We start from the raw sequence: 23,291 nt of genomic DNA on the forward strand, positions 1-23,291 counted from the left end.
TTTGCATGTTTGGCTGGGTTTTTTTTTTACCTCTATTATTCCTACGAGTTTGGTCCAGGAGAATCAAGATTGCAGTATGTAATCAGTTCAGTCCACCACCTTGAAACAGGTGCCTTCTCTCTTCCTGTCTCCCCACCCCCTTCCCAGGTCACTTTCTTCCTCCAGGACCCTGACCCAACTCCGAACACCTGGTCCTGCAACCCGGCACTCAGGAAGCTGCCAGACCTTCCTAGGAAGAGAATTCCAGAGCTGCTTGGTCTTCTTGGTGTTCATTAGTTTTACCCCAGTCACCGTCAGATGTTAACTTCTGGGCTCTAAAGTGGAGTCCAAAGCCCACCATGACCCGCCCCTCAGGAGTCCTTCATCCCAGGTAGAGCCCAGCATGGGTTTTGTGAAAATAGACTTTATTGTAATAAAATGTCTCTTTAAACAAATGCCCCCACCATTCCACACCCCTGGAGACCAAGGTGGTGGTGGTGGGGGGGGCATTCAGTCCAACAATCAATCTCCCACCACAGCAAAGGAAACATGCAGAGTCGCTCACCCAGCCGGAGGGGGAGGGGGAGGGAGGTGGCTAGGGTAAGGGGGGAGAGCCCCCCACCCCAACCTGAACAGGGAATGTATGAAAATAGCTGCATAAATCTGGCCTCTTCCCCAGGCCCCTGACTCCAACAGGGGCCAGAGGAAAACGATGCAAAAGAGTTGAATCTGATGAGCAAAATAAGGCAAACCCAGCTCCCGCTTTCTGCCCGCTGGCCTGGGGCTCAGGCCAGGAGGGCGGCTGGCAGGAGGGCAGCGCTACGCCCGGGGTCCTTCCCGGGCCTGTGCAGTGGAAGGGAGACGGAGGAAGCTGGGCTGAGGCACTGGGTATGTACATATATACACGGCTCCACCCCCCTGCCCGCCCGGGGGTCGGGGGCTGGGCAGAATCCAGTGCAAACTCTCCTTCAGGGAGGGAAGACTTGAGGTTGGCCAGCGCCGTCGGAGGGAGCAGGGTCCCCGGGCCAGGTGTGTGAAGGCCAAGAAGGGACTCGCATGGCATGCTGGACACCAGGCGGGGGTGGGAGAAGCAGGAGTCATGAGTCCACATTCAGGCCTGGCTCTGTGACCCAGGTGCTCAGCCCCGGTGGCCGACTCGCTTCCGCACGCTGCGGCTCAGGCCGCCCTCCTGTCAGAGGAAGATGCCCATCCGGAGGACGCATCCGCAAGGGCTCATCTAGATCTGACCTTCACCGAGTAGAATTTCCATCCGAGTGCCAGAGCGCTGGCTCGGGAGAACGAGAGTCCAGGGCCTTCCCCAAGCAGCCAGGACAGTGTGCCAGGGCCTCGGGCCTGCAGGACGGGCCGCAGCGTCACTCCTTCTTCCCAGAGCCCAGTTTCCTGAGGAGCTGCTTCCCCTTGGAGAGGAGACCCCGCACCTTCTTGCTTGGGCCCTGTGGTGCCCCCCATTCAATCCCGGAGAAGCGGCCAGGACCGGGAGCACAGGGCCAGCCGGGGGGCGCTGGGGGCCCTTGGGTTGAGCTGGCCCAGGGCTAGAATGGGAGAGAAAAGGGGCAACGTCAGGGCCTGACGGCCAACCCACCCACCTCCGTTCTGCCACAACCTCAGGGGCCTGCAGACCCCAGGTCACGGAACCACAGTCGTGAACCAAAACCCACCGCCTGGCTACTGCCCCCCACAGAGCACGGAGAGGCAAACGGGCGCGATGATGCTGCGGGAGCACTGAGCTGGGAGTCGGAAGGGACGGACGTGGAGTCTCATTTCTGCTCTGTTCACTTGGACCTGGGCAAGCCCCTCCCCTTCTCTGGGTTTCTCTGTAGGACGCTGGGCTCAAGAGTCCTTGGACTTGACCCTCGGCTTGGGTGCTCCAAATCCCCCACATCATCCCCTCCCAACCGAAGGTAGAGCGGGGACAGGGACGCTGGAGGGAGCCATACACTCCAGGAACGATGGTTCCTGCACCAGCGCACAGACGGAAGGAGCAGGCCCGCACAGGCCAGCAGACGTGGTGTCCGAGGGCCTTCAGGGAGTGGAGGAGTGCCCACCCCATGGGGAGGAGACGGAGCCTCTTCCTTGAATAGCCCCTGAGAGGGCTGCAGGGAGCCCGGGGCCAGAGGGGACTCACGGTCGGGCGGCATTCTGCGCCCACCACAGCTCTGGAGGCTGCTGCCCCTCCCTTAGCACGTCTCCCTTGCAGAATCTCCTCCTTGCTCCGTTTGCCACTGTAAGTGGCTCCCTCTGCCACAGGCCCACCCAGACTGTGCTGTTAGTGGCCTAAGAACAGCGGCTAGGCAAGCAAGAGAGCCACAAGCAAGGCTCCCCGCTACCCGCCAAATTCCCACATCCACTCTGCGACCTCCTGTGCCTGGTACAGCCCCGTCCGCTCCTGTCAGCCTGTGTGTTCTCCATCCCCTGCCTCCCACTCCCTTCCTCAAACCCCCGCTTCCACCAGCACCTGGCAGTCTGCTGGCAGGTGCTGGGTGCCCAGCCTGGGGCCCGCCCTCACCTAAGACCCTGGTGATGTGGCAGGGCCGCCCACGAAGAGCTCTGCTAGCACCCAGAGGTCGAAGAGTGTCTTGCCAACTAGCCAGGGCTGATGGCTGGCCGGGGTGGGGTGGAGGCGGGTAGGCCCTTCCCACCCCCTCCCAGGGCTCCCAGGAGGGAGGGGTTGCTGGGGAAACAAATGGAGGGAGTCTCTGAGCCCCAGAGATGAATGGTCTGGGGTTATCTACGGACTCCAACTGTTTAAGCCTCCCCTTTTATGCCCCCCAGCGGAGAAAATGGAGAGTTGGACATAAAATCACGCATCTGATTCCCTAATAGGTCACGATACAGAGGAGACCGTGGTGGGGGAGACTGTTATTCCTGGCGGCGTTAGTGTCATCCCTCTGTCACCAGTAATAATCACAATATTATAACACCACAGTCGTATAGTTCATAATATACCGATGAGCCATAGGAAGGTCACATACTATTCTATAAGCCACACGTGCTATAGAATATGGTGACTCCGCTAATATGGGACATTACATCCTAGGGTGACATGTATTCCTGTGGCAGCTGGCATTGCCCAGAGTAAGGCAAGGGGAGGGGCTGATCCTAGGCCCAAATCCGGCTCACGGCAAGAGCGCCGTCCCCTGTTAGCTCAGCTCCCGTGTCTGAGACGAAGGAGTGCCATCTGATTATGGTCACACGAGGAGGAGGGTGACATGGACATAGCGAGTCAGTCCCCACTTACATGTCGCTTTCTCTACATATATCTATCTCCATCTAGCACTGGACTCTTCTCCTCCTCGTTCTCTGAAGAACAGGGAACAAAGAGAGGAGATGGGTTACGGCCAGACCATACGCTCTCCACCCGGTCACCAGGTCGCCCAGGTCACCAGGTCTTAGGGGCAGGTGCTGCTTTGCATAGCCCCTGCCTTTGGAACGATTGCACATGGAGACCCAGGGCTTTCCGGTTGGCGCCTGGCCTCCTCACCCTCTCCCCGCCCCATGAACCTGGAGCTTAATTGTACTCCACCCACCCAGGAAGCTGGGCCTTGCTGGGCATCTGGCTTTAAAAGGCACCTGGGAGACAGAGAGATGCAGCAGTGGGGTGGGGAGGGTCCCTGTACCAGGGGCTATGACAGCTAGAGGTGTGGGAGGCTTAGGGTCCTTTTCCATAGGGCCCCTCACCTGCACTGGCCGGGGGTGTGGGCAGGTGGGGATCAAGGTCTCGGCCTCACCCCACTGCACAGAGGGCCACACACTGGGAGGGAGCCACCCCGGCTGGGCTCCCTCTGGCGGTAGCTCGCAGCCTCGCCCTGGGCGCAGTGCGCACCTGGACCACTGCCCGGCTGCGCTCCTCGCACAACGCCATCCTGCCCACCCCTGCCCCCCTCCAACCACACCAGCAGCATAGAGACCCAACTGCTGAGCCAGGAACCCAGGTCCTCACTGACCTGCCCCTCGGCCTGGGGTGTCCCGGGCTCCCTGTCTGAGCCGCCTGCCTCAGGCCCAGGGCCCTCCAAGAAGTTGGATGGAACCAGGCCCCGCTGTCCATTCAGCTCCCCCTGGGGAGGAGATGCTGAGACTAAGACCAGGAGAGGCCTCACCCCCAACCCCTTGACCCTGAAGCCCCCGGGGGACGGGCTGGGGTCAACGTCACTATCATGGGAGGCTACCTGGTCCATTCCTCCGGGCTTCCATCAGGAACCCTTGCTCATCCCCCTCCCTGGCTCTGGGAGAGCCCTCTTGGGCACATCCCCCCACCCCCATGTTCTCACATAGTAGAAGCCATCATCGTCCATGCCCCCGAACACAGTGATGACGTCCCCTGCCCGGAAGGGCAGCTCTGCCTATGGAGAGACCAAGAGGCACGTGCCAAGTCCGGGGAGGACCTGCCACCACCCAGCTTGGCTGGGCTCTATCTGAGGGTCCTCACCTCCACATCCATGTTGGGGGAACTCTCCCGGGGGTTGTAGTCAAATGCAGCCACCATGGAGCGGGGAGCTTTCAGGCCAGTAGAGGAGACCGGCTGGGGGGCGCCTGGAGGAGGAGGGGGAGAAGACTCAGGACTCTCTCTAGACCCTCCCCCACCCCCCTACTATCCTTGGCACTGGAGGCCTGCTGACCCCTATTCACCACCTGCCTGCTAGCTGTAGCCCCTGGGGAGAGGTCGGAGGGGCTGCCCCGCCCCGTCTCTCTCCCCAGTCTCCACTGCACAGGGATGGCCCCTCACCTGCACAGGGCTGGGCAGGGCCTTCCGACTCAGCTGCGGAGAGAATATGACTGTGAGCCCCGCCCCTCACATCCCTCTTCTTTGGGGGGGGGGAGGGGGGGTGCTGGTGCAGGGCAGGCAGGATGCTCAGCTGCACACAAGGGATGCAGGAGAAGGACGCCCGGAGAGCACATCGGCCCAGCCCTTTGGTTTTCGTAGCAAACTAGGGCCCAGAAAGGGTAAGGGACTCGCTCCAGCTGGCAGAGAATTTATAGTCGGGTGCTTTCTGGAACAGAGGTCCCAGCAAACCACTCCCCATCTCCATTAGAATGAAGCTGCCCACTGGAGGGGTGGCTGGGGATGAAGGTCTGGCCCGATTCCCTGAACCTGCTCAAGACCTCCCATGTGTCTCCCCAGGGAGCCACGTAGTGTCCCCACCCTCCCGTCCTCACAGGCCCCCGAGGGAGAAGGGGGTCTCACCCACCTTTCTTGGAGCGGCGGGGCTTGGGGGGAGGCCCAGCTGTGCGAGCTGTGGAGTAGACAAAGGGACCGTTCCCTGGCCCAGAAAGGCAAGCAGACGTCAGAGAGAAGCCGAGGCGAGGGAGGGAGATGGTCAGTGGCTTCAATCTTCTCTCGGGGCTGTACCAGGGCTCCTGCACTAGAGCGTCTATGGGCATTCCTCTCTCATCCCCCACCTCCCGGATCCAAAATACAGGGCCCGTCCCCTCGGCAGTGAACCCCCATTCCAGGCGGCAAGTCTCTGAGGGCCCCAGTGGCTCTGCCAGACCCTGGGCCAAGCAGGCACCTCGGCCACTCCAGACATACAAACTGCTCTGGGCGGGGGCGGTGTTGGAGTTGGCACCGTGGTGGCAGGAAGTGGGTGGGGGACAGGAGCAGGTCATACCTGAACCCTCAACGAGAACATCTGGGGACAAATAGCCCCACTGGAGCAGCTGCTGTCTCCCTGCAGGACTGTCCGCAGTCACCTCGGACACCATGTTGCACGGGATGTAGCCCATCCGGCCCCCGCCTTCACCCCGATAGAAGCCATCGGCATCCTTGTCCCCAAACACCTGGACGCGAAGAAGACCCGTTGTGTCAGGAGGCCAGTTCAGCTTGCTCCCTGCACCCGGGGCCCCGAGCTCACAGCACCGCGCTTGGGACTGCAGAGGAGTGCTCTACCTTTTGTGGAACAGGAGATGGGGGAAATAGCCAAGAACACGGATCAGAGGGATGACAGAAAATAGCCCTTTCCGTGTGGTCGTCACCCATTATCTGCCCATCCATCCCCCAAGTCCAGCCCAGACTAGATCCCCCTGACCCCTGAGCAACAGCCGAAAGCCTTCAACAAATACTTGGAGGCACAATAAAAGTTACAATGCTATCAGCAGCAGTTATCACATTGTGTTATGCGCCAGGCAGTTTCAGGGCTCTACGGGTACTGAATCATTTCATCCTCAAACAACCCTGCGAGGTAGACACTCAACATTATCCCCATTTCACCAATGAGGCCCAGAGGAGCTAGCTAATCTCCTCAACGTTTCACAGCTAGATGTGGCAGAATCAGGACCCAACCCCACATCACCTGGCTCTAGAAGCTGTGTTCTCGCCCACGCGTGGCTATCGTACCCCCAGTGCAGGAAAGGAGGGAGGAAGGAGGACCAGACGGTGAGTCAGTCACCTTCAGGATCTGGCCCTCCTGGAAGGGGAGCTCCTCTTCCCCGGCATCAGGGTTGGGAGACATCGACACGGGGTCATAGTCAAACAGAGCCACAAAGACCCTGACAGGTAGGTCCTGGTAAGCCAGTGCTTCTTCTGGAGGGCTCCTCGGAGGGGCTGTTGGGGAGAGCGGTGGCAATAAGCTCTGGCCAGGGGGGCAGGAAAGCCCCCTCAGCCTGGCCCAGCCCCCCACAGGTGCTCACCCAGCTCCGCGGAGCCTGGCCTGGGGGCCCGGCCCCCTCTCCGCTGGGGGCCCCTCCGCCCAGAGCCGTCCTGCCCTCTGGGCTCCCCAGTCTCTGTTGCCTGCAAAGAGAGGGCAACAGACGGCAGAAGTGACACGCCGCCCCTCTGATGGGCACCTCAGCAGGGGCGGGACCCCGCAAGCGCTCCCCCAGCTCTGCCCCGTCAGCGAAAGCGGCACAGCAGAGCAGGGACACACGTTCCTCTCCTGGAGCCGTGGCCCAACCTCACCGGAGGCATCAGACACCCCCACGTGGGGAGGAAGGGCAGGAGGGGAGGCCCAGCCCCGGCCACCTTAGTGGATGAGTGCGGTTGAGGGGCTAAGGTTAGATCTGAGAGTTGGCCGAGGAGCGTGGGAGAGGAGTGCCTCTTCTCGGTGTCAGGGTTGGGTGATGCCGGACATCACAGTCAGTGTCCTGAAGATGTAACTAGCTAGGCAGAGGAAAGGGCCCCCGGCCCGAAGGCAGGGGGCCGGCGGGCGGCAACTGGCGACGTACGGCCACAGAATACTGTGCATCCCAGTTCCGACTGGCAGAAGCAGCAAAGCAGTGGAATGTGGGTGGGAAGAGGCAGGTGAGCGAGCCCGGAGGCCCGGCCCCACCTCTGCTGATGGAGACGGCAGCGTGGAATGGGAGCGGCCGGTGGGCAGCAAGCAGGGCCACCAGGCGGCAGCAGGCAGGGGGCTGCCCAGGGAGGGGGGAGGGCACGGACCCGGGAGGGTGACTCCTTGGCTCTGCCAGTGGCACTGCGGCCTCTCCGCTCTGGCTCCCCTTTCTCCCAGGCCGGGAGGCGTGGGTAGGGGTTGGGGCCTGAATTGGCCTTCGGAGGCCCCCTGGGCCTTCCCGTGGGTGCTGCACCCCACGCCTCCCCATCTCCGAGGTAGCAGGAGCTGGTGACGCTGATGCCCCCGCCGCCCGTCTCTTGCTCATCCTCAGAATCATATTCGATGCTGATTTCCAAGCACTTGGGGGAGAGGCAGCTGGCCAGGCCCGATTCTGGGGCTGGGCCACGGGGGCACCTCCTCGAAGGGGCCGGCCGCCCTCTCCCACCAGCCTCCGGTCCAGCCCTGGTGCCCTCGCCCACGGGGGGGCCGCCCCTCTCCCGGGCGGGGCCTGGTCGTCCAGAGGCCTGGGACCCGCCGTTGCTGAGAAGTCGGCTGCAGTGTTCACGGGGATCTGGGGACCGCCTGCGGCTGGGGGGCTTCTCGGGGGAGCCACTTCCTTTTCTCCAGCTGCTTCCACCAACTAGTCCAGGCATGTCCTCCAGGCGGTCCCCAGCCCTGGAGGGCTCGGGAGACAAAGGACATAGGCCAGGTCCTCGGGGCCGACCGCTGTCACAGCCCAGCCCCAGGAATGCAGGCTCAGGCGGGTCAGGGTCCCGGGAAGAAGAGCCTGCCGCTGGCCTCCTCTCATCCTCTTCGTCCTCTTCGTCCTCTTCTTCCTCCTCCTCAGGGATGCTAAAGAGCTTCTTGCTGCAGAACTGCTGGAGGGGCAGCTCCAGGATCTGCTCCAAGATCTCCTCGTCGCTGTCAGTCTCACAGAAGGGGTCGGGCTGGGGCTGGGGGGAGGGGAGGAGGGCGGCAGGGGAGAGAGGTCCGTGGGAAAAGGACAGAGTTGCGACCTTTGCCCTCAGATGAGGGCAGGGGTTTCAGGTAACCCATAGCCCTCTCTCAGCTTCCTCCAAGAGGAAAGACCAGAGAGAGAGGCTGGCCCAAAGCCACACAGCATGTCCGGGGCAGAGCCAGAGGAAGAATTAGGGCGCACACCCAAGAACGGGCTGCCCAGATGCTGGGATCCCGAGGGGCAGAAGCGTCAGGGAACAGGCCATGTCTGTAACAGCAGGGAGGCCTCCCGTCCCCTCCTTGGAAGCTCCCAGCACGAGCTCTCAGGTGGCCAGGGCGCTTGCGTCTGGTGGGTTTAGTGGGGAGAAGTTACAGAAAAGAGTGCCTCGTTCTCCCCTTTCTTTCCAGGAGGGCAGAAGCCAAGCCTGAGCCACTTCCTATCTGCTGCTCAGGACAGGGCCCAGGCCACACACCTAGAATGTTGCTGGCACTCGGTGGCATTGGAGCCGCTGCTGACACGTGGGGCAGAGGCCCCCAGAACCCGAGGTCTAGGGCCCACCAGTCCCTCCTCACCCCGTTACCTTGGCCCCATTGTCCCTGAGGCTGTTGCCAGCACCCTGCTTCGGGAAGGAGCAAGTCCTGACACCCAGCTCCTCTGCCTCTGCCTCCTCCTCCTCTTGGATGTCTGACAGATCTGAGTTGCGGCCATGGTCCACAAGGGCGCTTCCCAGACGGACCCCAAGCTCGGCCGTGTCCTCTCTCTGCAAGAGGCCAGACAAAGGAGGAGAACAGGGAGGTGAGGGAGGGCACTTTGGCAGGGTCGGCCCCAGCCAGAATGAAAGGGGTCCCTTGGCAGAGGGAGACAGGGTCATGCCCCAAACGGGGGGTACGCAGAGCAGGGGGTGGGGAAGAAGAAGGATGGCAGCCAAAATGGAAAGAAACCTGGAAGACAAAGTGACAAAGAGCTGGTCAGACATACAGCACGGACCAGAGCCAGAGCAGAGCAGAGCACAAGCAGAGAGGACAGCCGGATCTGGGCTGGCAGAGGGCAGGGAGGGGGGCCTCGATTCCTTGAGGTGGCCCAGTGTCCCCAACCCCGTACCTCAGCCCTGGGCCTCAGCCCAGGCCCTGTGTCTCCTGCACGGCAGGCCTCAGCACAGGGCAGCCTCTGGGCCAGCGCTCCCTGGGTGGAGCCAGGGGCCGGGCAGGCCTCTCCCGCAGTCCACTCAGCCTTCTCCTCGGCCAGGGAGGAAGCTGCAGGGCCAGGAACTCGCTCTCCCAAGGTTGGCTCACTGGCCTTCCTGTCTCCTGGGGCCCCCAGCTCAGCTGCCCCAGCCTCCTCCTGGAATGGCAGGCACTGAGGAAGGGCCCAAGCGCCAGACCCTTCTCCCAGTCTCTACCTGCTCCCCTTCTCCCCAGCAGGGTACCTGAGAGCCAGGCACTGGGGGCTCCTCTGAGGATCCTTTTGGTGTCTCTCCGGGACAGCTTGCTGGGGAGCCCCCGGGGGGCTCTCGAGTTCCACGGGGGTTGGGGCACGGGAGGGGAGAGCTGGGGTCTCCAGGCCCCGGGGAGGCTGGAGCAAGGGGCGGTCTGGCCTCCGAGCCCAGTCGTGGGGAGGGGCAGGAGACCCTGGCTGGCGAGGAGGCCTCAGCCAGGGCAGGGGCGACGGGAGCCGGGATGGAGTCGGCCGACTCGCCGTGGGGCGACATGGTGCGCACGGCCACCGCGCGGCACGCCTGCAGCAGCTGCAGTTGCGACAACTCCACCAGCACGCTGCCTGCCGTGGGGGAGGCCACCTCCATGATCTGCAGGGCGGAAGGAGCACAGGAAAGGGTGGCTGAGGTGGCCAGGTGTGAGGACTCCGCGACCACCGCCGCGACTAGCATCATGCCAGGCACGGCGCCCTTGGCGTGCCACGTCTCATCTAAGCCTCCCGGCCACGTGGTTTCAGTGGTGGAATCCCAGTCACCTGCTACCAGAGCCCACGCTCTTAACCAATCTGCTACTTAGTGCCCAAATGCCAGGGCCAGGCAGCCTCTGTGCCAGGCTGGGGAGACTAGGCCTCTGAGCATGGCGAGGAGAGACCCACATCTCGACCCCAGGGTACAGGTGGGCAGTCCCCGGGCCATACCTTCTGCCCATCAGCATAAATGGCATAGCCTGTGACCCGGACGCCGTTGGAGGTGCCAGCAGCATCAATTGTTACCGGGAGCCAGCTGATGGTCAAGATTCCAGGGGAGGGCCCTGGCTCAACCTGCACATCCAGGGGGGCATCAGGGGGGCCTAGGGGGAGGGGGCACAAGACCCAATAATGCAGCCAGACAGAACAGCCCACTTTGCCATTTCTCTAAAAACGCAAGTAGCAACAGTCTCCCGTTCGGACCCATCCGTGGCCTGACCTCCCAGGTGTTAAAGACACCAGGTGCCCAAGCCCACCTACCTGCTGGGAGTGTGGTGAACTGCAGGGTGGCAGCCCGTTGCTCTGGCCTCTCCAAGCCTGGTTCCCAGGACCCTCGAGGTGGGAGCTGAGCCTCCACTCGGGCCTGATAGAGTGTACCAGGCCGCAGGTGGCAGAAGGTGGCCCAGTAGGTGCTAGGGCAGGCAGAGGGGCACTCTTCCCCATTGAGGTAGATGGCATGGGCCAAGTTGCTATTGCCGGGCGCCCAGGTGATCTCAGCGGACGTGGCTGTCAGTCGATGGACCCGCAGCTGGCTAGGTGCCACCCCGGCCCCGGCCCCTAGCACCAAGCAACAGCGCAGAGGGTCAGAGCCGCCCCAGCTGGTCAGGGCCTGAACAGAGACACGGAGGGGCCCAGTCTGCAGGTCCAGATTCTCAAGCACAGCCGTGGGGGGCGCCCTGGGCCCCAGGGCCTGCCGCAGCTCCCCATTCACACAGACATGGTAGCCACGCAGCTCCACGCATTCAGGAGGCGGCTCCCAGGCCAGCACCACGCTGTGGGCCAGCTGCTTGAGGACAGCCAGACAGCGGGGGTGAGGCGCGGCAGGGGGCTCACCCAGGCCCTCGGGCGAGGGGCTCAGCCTGAGCTCGTCCCCTGCAGCCTCTTCCTCTGTTCTGGGCTGGCTGCGTCCCCCACTGCTCTGGCCTCCGCTACTGCTGCCGCCCGCGCCGCCACTCAGGAAACTGAGTTCAGGGCCTGAACTGTGGGACAGATCAGCCAGCTCTGGAGGCAGGGAGGTCAGGAGGTCGTCGTCGGACACACGCTCTACAAAATTGGAAGGGACCAGGCCCCTTCGGCCATCCATGAGCTCCCCTGGTGGCGGGAGGGCAGGGGAGGGGAAGACAGAGGGGAGGTAGAGAAAAAGCAGTCCAGTAAATGCATTTTAGCAATGGTTAGTGGGTGGTCTTAAGCATCTGATTCAGATCAACATTTACCTGTCACCGCTTTTTAAAAGACAAGAGCAGTCAAGATCTGGGTTGGGGTGTTCCTGTTAATTCTCAGTGGTGTGATAACAGTATTGTAGTTATATAGGACAGACATCTTACATTTTACCGTGCATATGAATCACCCGGAGATTTGTTAAAATACAGATTCTAACTCAGCTGGGTCTGGGTGGGGCTGAGATTTTGCATTTCTAACGAGCTCCCAGGTGATGCTGCAAGGATGCAGAAGGATGTCCTTAGAAGGAGATGCATGTTGAAGTATGTCTGGGTAAAATGCCATCTGTCTACAGCTTGCTTTTCAATCATCTTTTTAACCTACATACGGAAAAGGCAATTACGGCAAAATGTTAACAAGTTGAATCTAGGTGGTGGGTACACAGGCATTCACTGTACTATCTAACTTTTCCATATGTTTGAAAACTGTCGTTTTACACAGGCCTGAGGAGTGAGGGAGGGGGTGCCCCTCAACTTCCCTGTGTGGGAAACAGACATCCTCAAAGGGAGAGGGACGCCCATCTGGTCAGAGTAAGGGAAGACACAAAAGACATACCTGCCAGAGAAAAGAATCCCCTGTGGGTTCTAGAAGGGGTTGAGACCCACAGCAGACCTGGGTGCAGGAGTATGACTGGCAGTCAGTTCAGACAGCGATGGAAGGTAAGCTCTGTTACCCTGTGCCAGTTGCCCTGAACACTTGGCAATAGAGTATTATAAAGCATTTGTTTTTTGTTTGTGGGACATCAGAAAAACAAGAAATTGGACACCCAGTCTGTCACGTCACAGCTAATTTGGGAAAAGGAGAAAGATTCCTGGGGAACAGATGAGCTGGTGGCTGGTGTGCCTTATTGGGAGAAAGGAGGAGCGAGGGCCAGGGTTTGGGGGGTGTAGGCAGGCCTGAGCTGCAGGAAGGCGCGTAAGTTCCCCAACACCCTCTCTCTCTACTTATGCTAGGAGGGAAAAACAAAAAGTAAGAAACTTGAAGAAGAAACAAAAGGGACTTTCAATAAATTAGATAACGTGAGCACTGTAGTGGGTTGAAAGGTGGTCTCCCCAAAATATGTCCACATCCTAAACCCTGGATCCTATGAATATGACCATATTTCGGAAAAGTGTCTTTGCAAATGCAATTAAGTTAAGGAGCTTGAGATGAGATCATCCCGGACTATCTGGGTGGGTCCTAAATCCAATGACAACTGTCCTTATAAGAGACACATAGGGAGAGACACTGAGAAAAGAGGAGGAAATGTGACCACAGATGCAGAGACTGGAGCGATGTGGCCACAAGCAAGGAACACCTGGACCCACCAGAAACTGAAAGAGACAAGGAACAGACTCTCCCCTAGAGCCTCCAGGGGGGAGTGTGGCCCTGCCAACAACTTGATTTCACACTTCTGGCCTCCAGAACTGTGAGAGAACACATTTCTGTTGTTTTAAGCCACCCAGTTGGTGGAAATTTGTTACAGAAGCCCTAGGAAATTAATATAAGCACTAACGCTATGGGGCGTGAGATTAACGGTAGGAACCAACTAAGCAGATCCACAGCCCTGAAAGGCTGGTGCTGGAGCCTGGGCCAGAGTCAGTCTTGTGCTCCTGAAGCCTGAGCCACTGAGAGCAGCCCAGGTGGGACCAGACACAGATGAAGCAGTCGCTTAGCCGAAGTATGAGGAGGAATAGGGTATCCTACACCCAGTTGTCTACAGGCCTTTCAATCTATCCCAAACTGCATAGTTCAAATTCTAGTAATTAGTTAATATTTATGTTTTAGCTGCCCCCCTCCAAACAACGGTGTTGGTGTTTTTATTTTTTTTTAATTAAAAAAAGCGTTTTCCCGGGAGCTATTTAATCCTGCTCTCCATTATCCATCCTTATAGAGAATTTAGCTGTGTACCATCATTCCCAGCACCTACTCAAACAGCAGGCGTGGGGCCCAAGGAGGAGAGGCTGAGCAGGCTCTGAAAGCTTTGCGTGTTACAGGCCCAGACCTAACCGCTTTCCTAAATCCCCACGGCTGCAGCTCTCACCCTGCCCGTGCAGCCGCATCCCAGTCTCCATACAGTGCCATCCTCCCTACTGCGGAAGGATGCAGCCTGGTGCCTGGCCAGGGCCACCGTGCGGAGTCTCCCAGGCTATTTCTTCTGCAGGCCCCGCCCTGTTGCCCAGTCTCAGTAATGGGGCATCTGCCGCGGTTGCCCCATCCCACGGGCACTGTAGAACTGCCCTGAAGCTCACGCCCTGCCTGGGCCCTGACAACTGCTAACCGCTTGTTAGCACACTTTCCTGGGCTCTGGATCCTGATTCCTCCTCCCCACACTGCTTGGGGCACAGCATCAGATCTATGCCCCATGCCTGGCCTCGAGGTCACTAGTGCTAAGCACTGCCATGCCCTGTCTGCCAGCACAAGAATGAACTTAGTCGAAATTCCCTGTGGCATTCTGTCCGCCACCTGGACCGTCGTAGGCCCTGTCTTGCTCTGGGCAGGTCTGGAGTCAGACCAGCTGCTCCCACGGCCCTTCCTTTCCCTTTCCCTTTCCTTTCCCTTTCCTTTCCCTTTCCCCGCGAGCTGCCGGGTCTCTGGGTGCCTTTCAGCTGAGCCTGAGAAGTTACAGCGGGCTGAGAAGATACAGATGGGTGGAGGTCTTCGGGAAGAGGAGCTTAAAAGCAGGCGAATGGACAGAATGACCCCACTACCTTCCTACCTTCAAAGAAGCCATCCTCGTCCATGTTGCCATAGATGTAGATGTACTCGCCAGCGGTAAGCGGAAGCTCTGCCTCTGGGTTCTCATTGGGGCCCTCGAAGGGGTTGTAGCTGTTGGGGGAGGTGCAGAGGAGGAGGCGGAGGACAGCGACTGACGTTCTGTCTCCGTGTCCTGTGTCCTCTCCCCCAGTGCACTCGGCCTCTACGGAGACTTGGTTGTCCCCCTTTAACCACGTGGAGCACCCACTGCACCCAACGAGGCTAAGAGGACATGTCCCGCTGGGGTCCCTGCCCCACCCCCGCTGTCTCCAGAGGCCTCGCTCTTCACCGCCCCCCCCCTTACAGCCCAAGTGCTGGGGAAATGGGGAGCAGGGGTGAGGGCCCACCTGTAGCGAGCGAGGAAGACCTGGATCCTGGCTCCTCCCCGGCTGCCCTCCGGGGCTGCTGGCGGCAGGGAGACGCTGTCTGCCTCCAGCTCCTCCACCTCGCTGGCTGTGTCCACCTGCGGACACGCAGAAAGGGCCAGTCCCCTCCAGGAGCCAGGGGCCAAAGGCAAAGCAGGCAAAGGAGGACCCACCGTTTTGAGAAGAGAAACTGAGCAGATGCTGGGCAAGGCCGGCAGCGATGGGCCCCGATGTTTTCTAACTCAGCACCTGAGCCGGCAGGGCCTGGCGGAGTCCAGATGCCCTGGCTCAAGGGACGAGGGCGGGGGAGGTAAACTGGATCCCTCCCTGAGCCCCGGCCTCTTTTCTGCACCAGCCCAGTAAATAAGACCACTTTCCCCATCAGAAAGGGGGCCAGCCACACCGGTGGGGGAGGGGCTGGGGAGAGTGTCCCATGACAGTCTGTCTCCTTAAGGTAAAAACGCCGCCAAGCACTCCGATGGTGAAGAGCTGGAGGCCAGGAGGCAGAAGGAGCTGAGAAGGCCCCATGACGAGGGTACTGGGAGCGGAAACCGGGGCATCCAAAGCCAGCACCACCGCTCCATTCCACAAGGGGGCAGTAGAGGCCGCGGCTGGGTTCTAGCCCCTGAAACCACCCGGGACGGCAGGGCTGCTCCTGACCACCCTCCCGGCCCACACACCTTCTGGGGTTTGGAAGGTAGAGAGAGGGATGAGGTGATCAGAGCGGTTGTGAGTGATACCAAAGAATTTGGTAGTGGTAACAGCGGCCACACGTTAAGCGTCTACGGTGTGCCCGGCACTGAGGGAGGTACCACCCTTGTATTTTTTCACGTAATCCTCACAGCAGCCTCACGAGGCAGGGTTATTAGTTCCAAATCCAGACAAGGAAACCGAAGCCCAGAAAGAGGCAGCGACTTGCCTAAGACAAAGCTGGGACCTGAATCCCGGAACCTGCGCTCCTCCACAAAGGACCGCCTGCTTCTGCCACAGACACTCAGGACCAGCCTCATTAGGTGGATCCTGGCGCCGAAGTGCCTGCCTCCATCCAGCCCAGGACTCTAGGGCCTCTCTGGGCCCCAGAAGGGTGGGGCTGGGCGGCCCCAAGGGAGGGCTTGCAGGAGGGTGGGATGGGCCCCACCTGAGCTCCCCGCCCACCAGGAGGAATCCACGGACCCCTCCCTCCCGGGTCCTGGCTCCACTTGGGACCCCACACAGGCCAGCGGCCACCCAACTCCTGGGTCACCTCCCCACCCCCTTTCCCCACGGCAGAGCCAGACCCCAGGCCCTGCCCCATCACTGACCTCGGGCGTAGGGCATGACTTGGGGCTGTTGTGGATGGACTCGGAGCGAGAGGAGTTGGACAGAGACTCTGCCTTCTTGGCCGTCCTTCGGGGGCCCCCAGCAAGGGTGGCAGGGGCAGGCTCGGAAGACTTTGGGGTGCAGCGCCCTGGGGAGCCTGGCGGGAGGTCAAGGTCTAAAGAAAAGATGACATGTAGCCTTGGGGTCTGTGGCCTGAGGAGCGACCAGGGACCAAGGGTCCTCTTGGATCTAGGGCTCAGGCCCTCCACGGCCAAGTTTCCTTACAAGAAGGGAAATACTGGGTGGGGGGGGAACTTACTAAGTGGAGGTAGAGGTGATTTACATATATTATCTCATAGGCTCCTCAGAGCAGCTTGATGAGGTGCACTGGGTGCTCCTGTCTTACAGCTCAGAACTCACGGCCCACAGAGTGTTAGCAGCATCGTGAACCGTTAAGTGAGTGGAGCTGGGACCACGAGGTCCGACTGAAGCCCAGCTGGCTCTTCACCAGCCCATACTGCCTGCTACTGCCTCCTAGTGCCCACCTCCCAGCCATGGCCACAGAGATCTTGTTGAAGGGGGAGGAGCAGCAGGCCGAGATGCTCCCCGCGGGCTTGTTTTTTCCCCATTGGAGCCTGGTTCAAGCCAGACCTGGCTCTAACTTGCTGTGTGATTTTGGGTGAGTTGCTAGCCTTCTCTGACGCTGAGTTCTGCTCTATACAAAAAACCCCAGACCTGGGGATTCCAGGCTAATGTCACTGGGGTCTACCTTACCTTTGGGGCCAGACCCCCGGCAGGGCTGGGGGGTGGAGCAGCAGGGGGGTGGCGGGCGGTCCCCAAGGGTACTGTAGCCCAGGGCGGAGGTGAGCAGATCCAAGGGGCCCGGGTGCAGGCGGAAGGCCTGGAGCTCCTGCGCCAGGAGGCTGAAGCGCTCAGTCTGGCTGCGGCACTGCTCCTCCAGCTCTCGAACCCGGACCTGGGCCAAGACCCACGATAAGCCACAAGACCCACCAAAGCTGGCAGACCCAAGCTGTGCCATCTCCACACAGCCCCGCACTAGGCTTCACATCACATCTGCCCAGCCCCTAGGCCTGGGCACCAGCCCTCAGCCTGGCTGCCCCACTGCCCCGAATACTGTGCAGCTGAGGGTAAGACCGGGAGCTGTGGGCCAGCCTCACTCCCAGCCCTGCCTCTTGCAGCGAGGCCTCGTGCCCCAGGCAGCGGCACTTCCTGCTTGCGGCCGCTTTCTAGGCCAAAAGGGGTCGCCCTACCCCCATCACCACCACAGTATCACTTCAGCAGTTTTCTCAGCTCCGTGGCTTGTCACCCTGCCACAGTCAGTGACCCAAATCCCTGCCCTCAGAGAAGTCCCCGGAGAGATCCCACACGGGAGCCAGGGGCATCTTTGTGACAGGAATGAGCCAATTCCCAGGAATTTTTCTCAGGGATCAGGAGAGTCCCCGTCAAGGAGATCATGGGTTACACTGGCAAGGAACTTCCTCAAGGTCTCAGCGGCTAGGTTTTAGAGGAGGGCAGGGCCTGTGTCTGCCAAGCACAGTGGCAGATCGGGGACGAGGGGGTGGCCCACATGTCCTGTGAGAATCCCAGCCCACCTACGGAGTCTCAGGTCTGCTACCAGTCGCACCCCCGTCGTTGGACATGAGGGTTGGAACCACTTAGACCTAAGAGAGGAAACGCAGCTCGGCCAGCCTGGAGTGGTGTTGGGGAGGCCCCCCGCAGGGAGGTGGGGAATCAGGAGGACGTACCTGCATGGAATCCAGGGTAGACTGTGGCAGGAGAGGAAAGCACAGAGGAAAGGTTAGAACCCTTACCCTGTAGGTCATTGCCCAGAGAGGGAGGGAAGCAAAGAGGGACCCTAGCGGACCCCGCCCAGTCAGCTCCCTAGACTGACCAAGCAATTGCTAAATGGAAGGATATTGCAGGGCCAAAGGGGGAGGGGATCCCCCCAGGCCCCAGAGCACTTAGCGGCCCTTCCTGGGAGCCCACTCCCCACACACTCACGCCACCCATTCCAGCGCTCTCTGAACCTCTCCAGCCAAGCGGGCAGAGCTAATGGCCGCCCCCAGGGACCCACCTCCAGCAGCTGCACGGCCCCTTCGTGCTCCCTCTGGGCTTCTGCCTGGGCCTACAGGTGGGAGGAGGCAAAACGATAGAGCAGAAGGATAAGGAATGGGGGTGGGATAGAGTGTGATGGAAGGGAGGAGGGTAGGGAGGGTGAAGGGAGAGAAGAAAGGGGAGGAGGCGAGAGGATGGGGGAGGGAGAGGGAAGCAGGCTGGGAAGGGGCTGAGGGTTCCTCCCTCTGACTCCCACCCGGAATGGAGTCAGAAGGCAACAGGGTTGAGAGGGGCCTCAGACTGCTTCTCTCTTCCCAGGACCTCCTGCCTCAGGGTTTCCCTCCTGTCTCTCTTGAAGCTCTTCCTCAGCCTCTCCTGCCGGCTCATCTTCTACCCCTCCGGAGTGTTAGGGCGCCGCAGGGCACAGTGCTGGGCCTGCTTTTACTCTCTCCCAAAGGGTCCCCTCTAGTCACCCGACTAGACACACTGAATACTGCAAAACCTGTCTCCAAGACCCGCGTCCCCAGGACTCGAGACTCATAAACCCAGCTGTCTACGGACATCTCCACTTGAGTGTTTGACACACAACCCAAAGTTGGCCAAAACAGAACTCAGGATTCCCTGCCTCTCAAATCTGAGGCCCTTCATCCCTCACTCCTGGAGAGTGAAAATCCTCACCCTCCATTTCGTCAGCAAATGGGTGAAAGAACGGGCACTCAACTGGAATCCCACGGTGAATCCTGTCAGTTCTATGCCCAAGTAATATTTCAAATCTATCCACTTCTTTCCATCTGTGTTGCCTACACCCTAATCCACACAGCCCTCATCTCCCGCCTGGACCCCTGCAGCCACCCGACACCTGACCACCCTGCTTCCGTGCCCGCTCCCGCGTCCATCCTCCGCAGTGCGGCCAGCGCGATCTTCTAAAACGATGAATCAGATCATGCCACTCCCCTGCTCAGGACCTTTCAACAGCTTCTAACTACTCAGAGAGTGAAATATCCAAACCCTTCCCGTGACCTTTGAGGCCTGATGTGACCTGGCTCTTGCCCACTCCGGCTGTTCCGTCCATCCTACTACATTCTAGCCGCACTGGTCTGCACCCCCGAGCTCCTTCCTGCCGCAGGGCTTTGGCACTTCTATTCCCCTTCCCTGGAGTGCTCATCCTCTGGCTCCTTCCGGCCCCTGAGGTATTAGAGGCCTTCCTTGCAGAGCTCTCTAAAGAGGCCACTCCCCCCACCCCAGCCACTCTGTGTCACATCACCCTGGTCACTTCCCCCACCTCGCTTGTCCATGACCGGGGTCATCTCACTCCTGGATCTGTTTACTCGCTGATCCGTCAGGGACCTGACCTTTGCCCCCTCCCGGTCCCTCCAGCGCCCGGCACAGTGCCTGGCACACAATGGGTTCTCAGTAAATACCCACTGGATGAGTGATGGTAAAGCTGGGGGTCTGGCAACCTACCACCCTTCCCCCACTCCGACCCCCCCAACCCTGCGCCCACCTGCTGCAGCCTCCGGACCTCCTCCTGCTTCTCCTGCAGGCAAAGCCGAGCCTGCTCATGCTCCACCTCCAGCTGCTGCCTCCGCTGGGCCACCTCCCGCATGTGCTGAAACGCAAGAGCCCGCGTCAAGGCCCAAGCCCTGCTCTACTGTTCCTATAGAAGATCGAAGATGAGGGTGCCTCAGACACCGTGTGCTCCAGATACTCTCTGTCGAAAAGGAAACTGAGGCTAGAGAAGGGAAGGGCCAGCGGCACCAGGACTCGGTCTACTCCCCAGTGCCCCACAGAGTGCCACTGTCCCACTTTCTCCCTGTGCCAGGGACCGATGCCCCCCCCCCCCACCCCCCCCCCCAAAAAAGGCCCCTCACCTTCAGCACCTGCTCCAGGCTCTCCAGCTTGCTCTGCAGGCCCCGGCTCTTGAGAAGGGCCGAGTCCCTCTCCTGCGTCACTCCCAGGAGCTGGCCCCTCAGCTCTACGTTCTCCCATTCCACCTGGAGAGCGGGCAGCACCAGGGAGTGCAGGGTGTGAGCCTCAACCCCCCAGCATGCTCACCAGGGGTAAGAGTATGCTTCCTACTCTAGCCCAGTCCGGGGCGGTGGGTGGAGGAGACAGCCCTCTGCCTGGAGGCTGGGGGCCTAGCAGGACCTGGGCAGAACTGCTACCTGCTCCTTCTCCGTGGCTCTCCCACTGAGCCGAGAGTTCTCCTCCACGAGGCGGGCATTCTCACTCTGGACTTCCCTCAGCTGCAGTTCCTGCGAGACCAGAGGACCTCTGGGGAGGGTCCCAGCGCCCACCTTCCTCCTCTCCCCACACAGAGGACACTGCTCTCCCCCACCTGGAACCTGCATCAGCCAGGAAAGGGGAGCCCCGCAGATGTGGGGGGAAAAGCACATTCTCTGGGCAGGAGGGAAGGAAGCAGAGCTGAGGGGAGCCCACCACCTGGCTGGCCAGAGGGAAGGGCGGAGCTGGCCCCCCGGGAGGCCCTCCCGGCTGGGCGCTCACCAGCTCCTCACATCGCCTCTGCTTTTTCCGGGCTTCCTGCTCCAGGCTCTCGCATTTCTTCCGCTTCTTGCTGAGCTCTGATTCCTGTGAGGTCAGAATGGAGCTCCTCATGTGGGAAGGCAGATCCACCCAGAATGGGTCTCCTCCAGCCCTCGACCTGGGACTTACCAGCTGCTGTACCCTCTGCCATTTCTCTGGCTCCCCTAGGACCACGGGTGGGTTTTCCACATCCTCCTGGGGCGTGGCCTGGAAATGGCCAGGGGCAGAGGGCTGGCACCTGAGAAGAGGGCCGCGGGGCAGCCTACCCCCAGCCCCGCCTGTCTGAGGGAGGTTCCCACCCCATCTCACGGTCAGCAAAGAGATCCCTGCCCGGGAAGTAGGGGTGCTGTCTGCCCCCCCCACCACATCCCCTCATCTCCAGCTGATGTGGAAGAGCAGAGGCTGCACCCCTGTGTCCTCCAGACACAGTGCTTTGAGATCCTGAGACCCGTGCGTGCCCTGGGAGATGGGTCCCTTATCCAGGCCAAAGCTTTCCCTTTTTAGCTTCCGGCCCTGCTCTGCACTCAATAACTGTCCTGGGTGTCCTTCAGCGACTGGCAGAGAACTAGGAGGCTGCCTGGGCCCCCAGGGATGTGGTGTCCCCAGAGCTAAGGGTTATGGATCCACAGAATCTGGGCTTGGCCCAGAGCCTGCAGACCTGGCCAGACCCTCCTCGCAGCTTCCACCAAGCCCACCCTATTGCACGTCCCAGTTATCCGTGCAAACTCCGGAGGACAGGTCTTGATGGGCGATGCATCTTCCTCTCTGGGCCAGGCAGAGGGGCAAAATCTGAGCAAGAAGCATCCCACGCCCTGAGGCCTTGGTCGTCAGGAGGTCCCTTCTCCCTCCCCTCTTCCCGGAAGGAGGCGGACCTAAGTGCAGCCCAGTACAGAGGATGGAGAGGAGCCAGACCTCTAAGTCCTGGGGGTCCGGAGCGGGGCCCCTAGCCCTCGGACCAGGGGCCACCTCAGCCCGGCGCCCAGTGAGGGTCGCCCGTACCTGGAGCTGGGGACGGACACACTGCCGCCCCCGAGTAGCCGGGCCGGGCCTGACGGACCAGGCGGGCGCTGAAGGGGGCGTCCCCGCGCTGCGGCGGCTGCGGCGGGAGGCGGCGGCGCGGGCTGGGCCCCGGGTGGCTGCCAGGGCAACCGGGGATTTGCAGCCGGGCCGTACCACTGGCGGCACGGCAGGGGCGGCGGGGCGGGCCGCGGGCCTCAGGCCTGCGGAGGGCGGACCCCGAGCCCCCGGGGGCGGGCGCGGCGCAGGTACGAGCCCCGGGAGGCCGGGCAGAGGACCCTGCTCCCAGCTGGGGACAGTCCCCCAAGCCCTTGCAGTGCGCACGCCACCACCGCGTCGTCGGGGCCCTGAGCGCGGTGCAGGCGGAGATCCCCCGAGCCGCTCCCACCCCCATCTCCGCACACCCACACACCTGCCCATGCGCCGACGCTCACCTCTCCCGGGGCCCCGGGGGCGGGCGCCCCTGCTCTGGCCGGGGCGGCCAGGCCTGGGGGCCGAGGCGGCGGGGGCGGCTCCCTCTGGTTGCGCAAGGCGATCTGCCTCTGCAGCCGCAGCACCTCCCGCTGGGACTCCCGCAGCAGCCGGTCGAAGTCCCGCACGCGGAGCCACTGGGGGCCCTCCTGGAGTCGCGGGACAAGGAAGGGAGTCGGGCCTAACCCCTGCCCGCCCCACGCCATGCCCAGCAGAGCCCGCCCTCCGCCTGACTGGAGGGGCTCCGGGGCGGGAGAAGGTATACATCCTCCCATGCATACATGCCTGGTCATAGATGCATGCTTAGAGAGCCACATGCTTCCGCTAGCCCGTGTGCAAATATTCCCAGGAACTCGTTTACTGGGCACTCACGGCGTACCCGGCACTGTGCTAAATGCCTTGAGAACATCTCTTCACGCCAGTGTGAGATATGTGTGGATTCATACAGTCAGACCCACTGGCATGAAGCCTGAAGCCCGGAGCACAGAAATTCCCGGGTCTGGGACTCATGGCTCCACCCCCTTCGGTTCAAGCTCCTTCTCTCCCCGCTGCCACCTGGGCCGTTGCCAGGGGAACCTGCTCCCCAGCAGCCTCCACCTTCTCGCTTTATTTGCATCTCATTAACATCTCAGTCCGCATCCCACACTGCCGAGCAGGCGGCCCTGTGTAGGGCTGAGCTGGAAGGGGTGACCAGGGCCTCCTCGCACCTTGCCAGCCAGGGTGAGCCTGGCCTGCAGCTCACTGCACTCCCGCTGCAAGGCAGCAATCTGCTTGTCCTTGGCCAGCAGGGCACTGGCTGTCTCACTGAGGTCCCGGGCTCGCTGGCGGGCCAGGGCCTTCCGGCACAACTCCAAGCTGGCCCCTGGACTGGGCATGGGAGCGCTCACCTGGCCAGAGGAGGGGCAAGGCTGACGGTCATCTGAGGGCTGGGGCAGTCCCCCAGTCCTCAGCCCCTCTCACAGGAGGGGCTAGGATGATAACCTAGAAGTGTGGCCTCCTGCTTCTACCCTGGGTCTGGATCTACCCTGGATCTACCCTCAGGAGACCAACAGCCTCCCTTTGACCCAATCCCTGCAATCCTCAAGCAGGAGTGAAAGGGTTAACTGCACATCCTAGTTTAGGCCCAAAGGATGCTGCTAATTGAGGGCTGCCACTGTGATGGGT

General features: G+C 61.1%; 1 protein-coding gene across 6 annotated transcripts; it reads right to left on the reverse strand.

Moving 5' to 3' along the window:
• Positions 1–389: 389 nt before the first annotated feature.
• On the reverse strand, positions 390–22,444 carry TSPOAP1 (TSPO associated protein 1). 6 transcript variants are annotated; one of them, XR_003792033.1, is made up of 29 exons: positions 21,639–21,670; positions 20,769–20,846; positions 20,612–20,684; positions 20,261–20,350; positions 19,967–20,089; positions 19,600–19,704; positions 18,115–18,165; positions 17,786–17,806; positions 16,794–16,995; positions 16,022–16,194; positions 14,703–14,818; positions 14,318–14,427; positions 10,663–11,493; positions 10,354–10,505; positions 9,650–10,027; positions 9,325–9,564; positions 8,804–8,983; positions 7,373–8,218; positions 6,625–6,724; positions 6,384–6,538; positions 5,607–5,775; positions 5,187–5,258; positions 4,724–4,756; positions 4,427–4,530; positions 4,269–4,340; positions 3,945–4,055; positions 3,239–3,300; positions 2,507–2,671; positions 1,474–1,532 (listed from the first exon to the last, which is right to left on the reverse strand). XR_003792033.1 is itself a non-coding variant. In XM_029212718.1 (28 exons), exons 1-28 carry the CDS (start codon positions 22,442–22,444, stop codon positions 1,353–1,355), a joined length of 5,289 nt encoding a protein of 1,762 aa, XP_029068551.1. In that variant the 3' UTR covers positions 390–1,352. The 6 variants fall into 6 exon arrangements, 5 of the variants coding, with proteins under 5 accessions (XP_029068551.1, XP_029068547.1, XP_029068545.1 ...); XM_029212718.1 differs by lacking the exons at positions 2,507–2,671; positions 3,239–3,300 and adding an exon at positions 22,069–22,444 and having other exon boundaries at positions 390–1,532; positions 20,601–20,684; positions 21,639–21,775; XM_029212717.1 differs by lacking the exon at positions 2,507–2,671 and having other exon boundaries at positions 1,345–1,532.
• Positions 22,445–23,291: the final 847 nt, after the last annotated feature.

This window comes from Monodon monoceros, unplaced genomic scaffold (assembly GCF_005190385.1).
Source record: "Monodon monoceros isolate NGI ecotype Baffin Bay Population unplaced genomic scaffold, NGI_Narwhal_1 Super_Scaffold_9, whole genome shotgun sequence".
In the NCBI taxonomy this organism is placed as follows: domain Eukaryota; kingdom Metazoa; phylum Chordata; class Mammalia; order Artiodactyla; family Monodontidae; genus Monodon; species Monodon monoceros.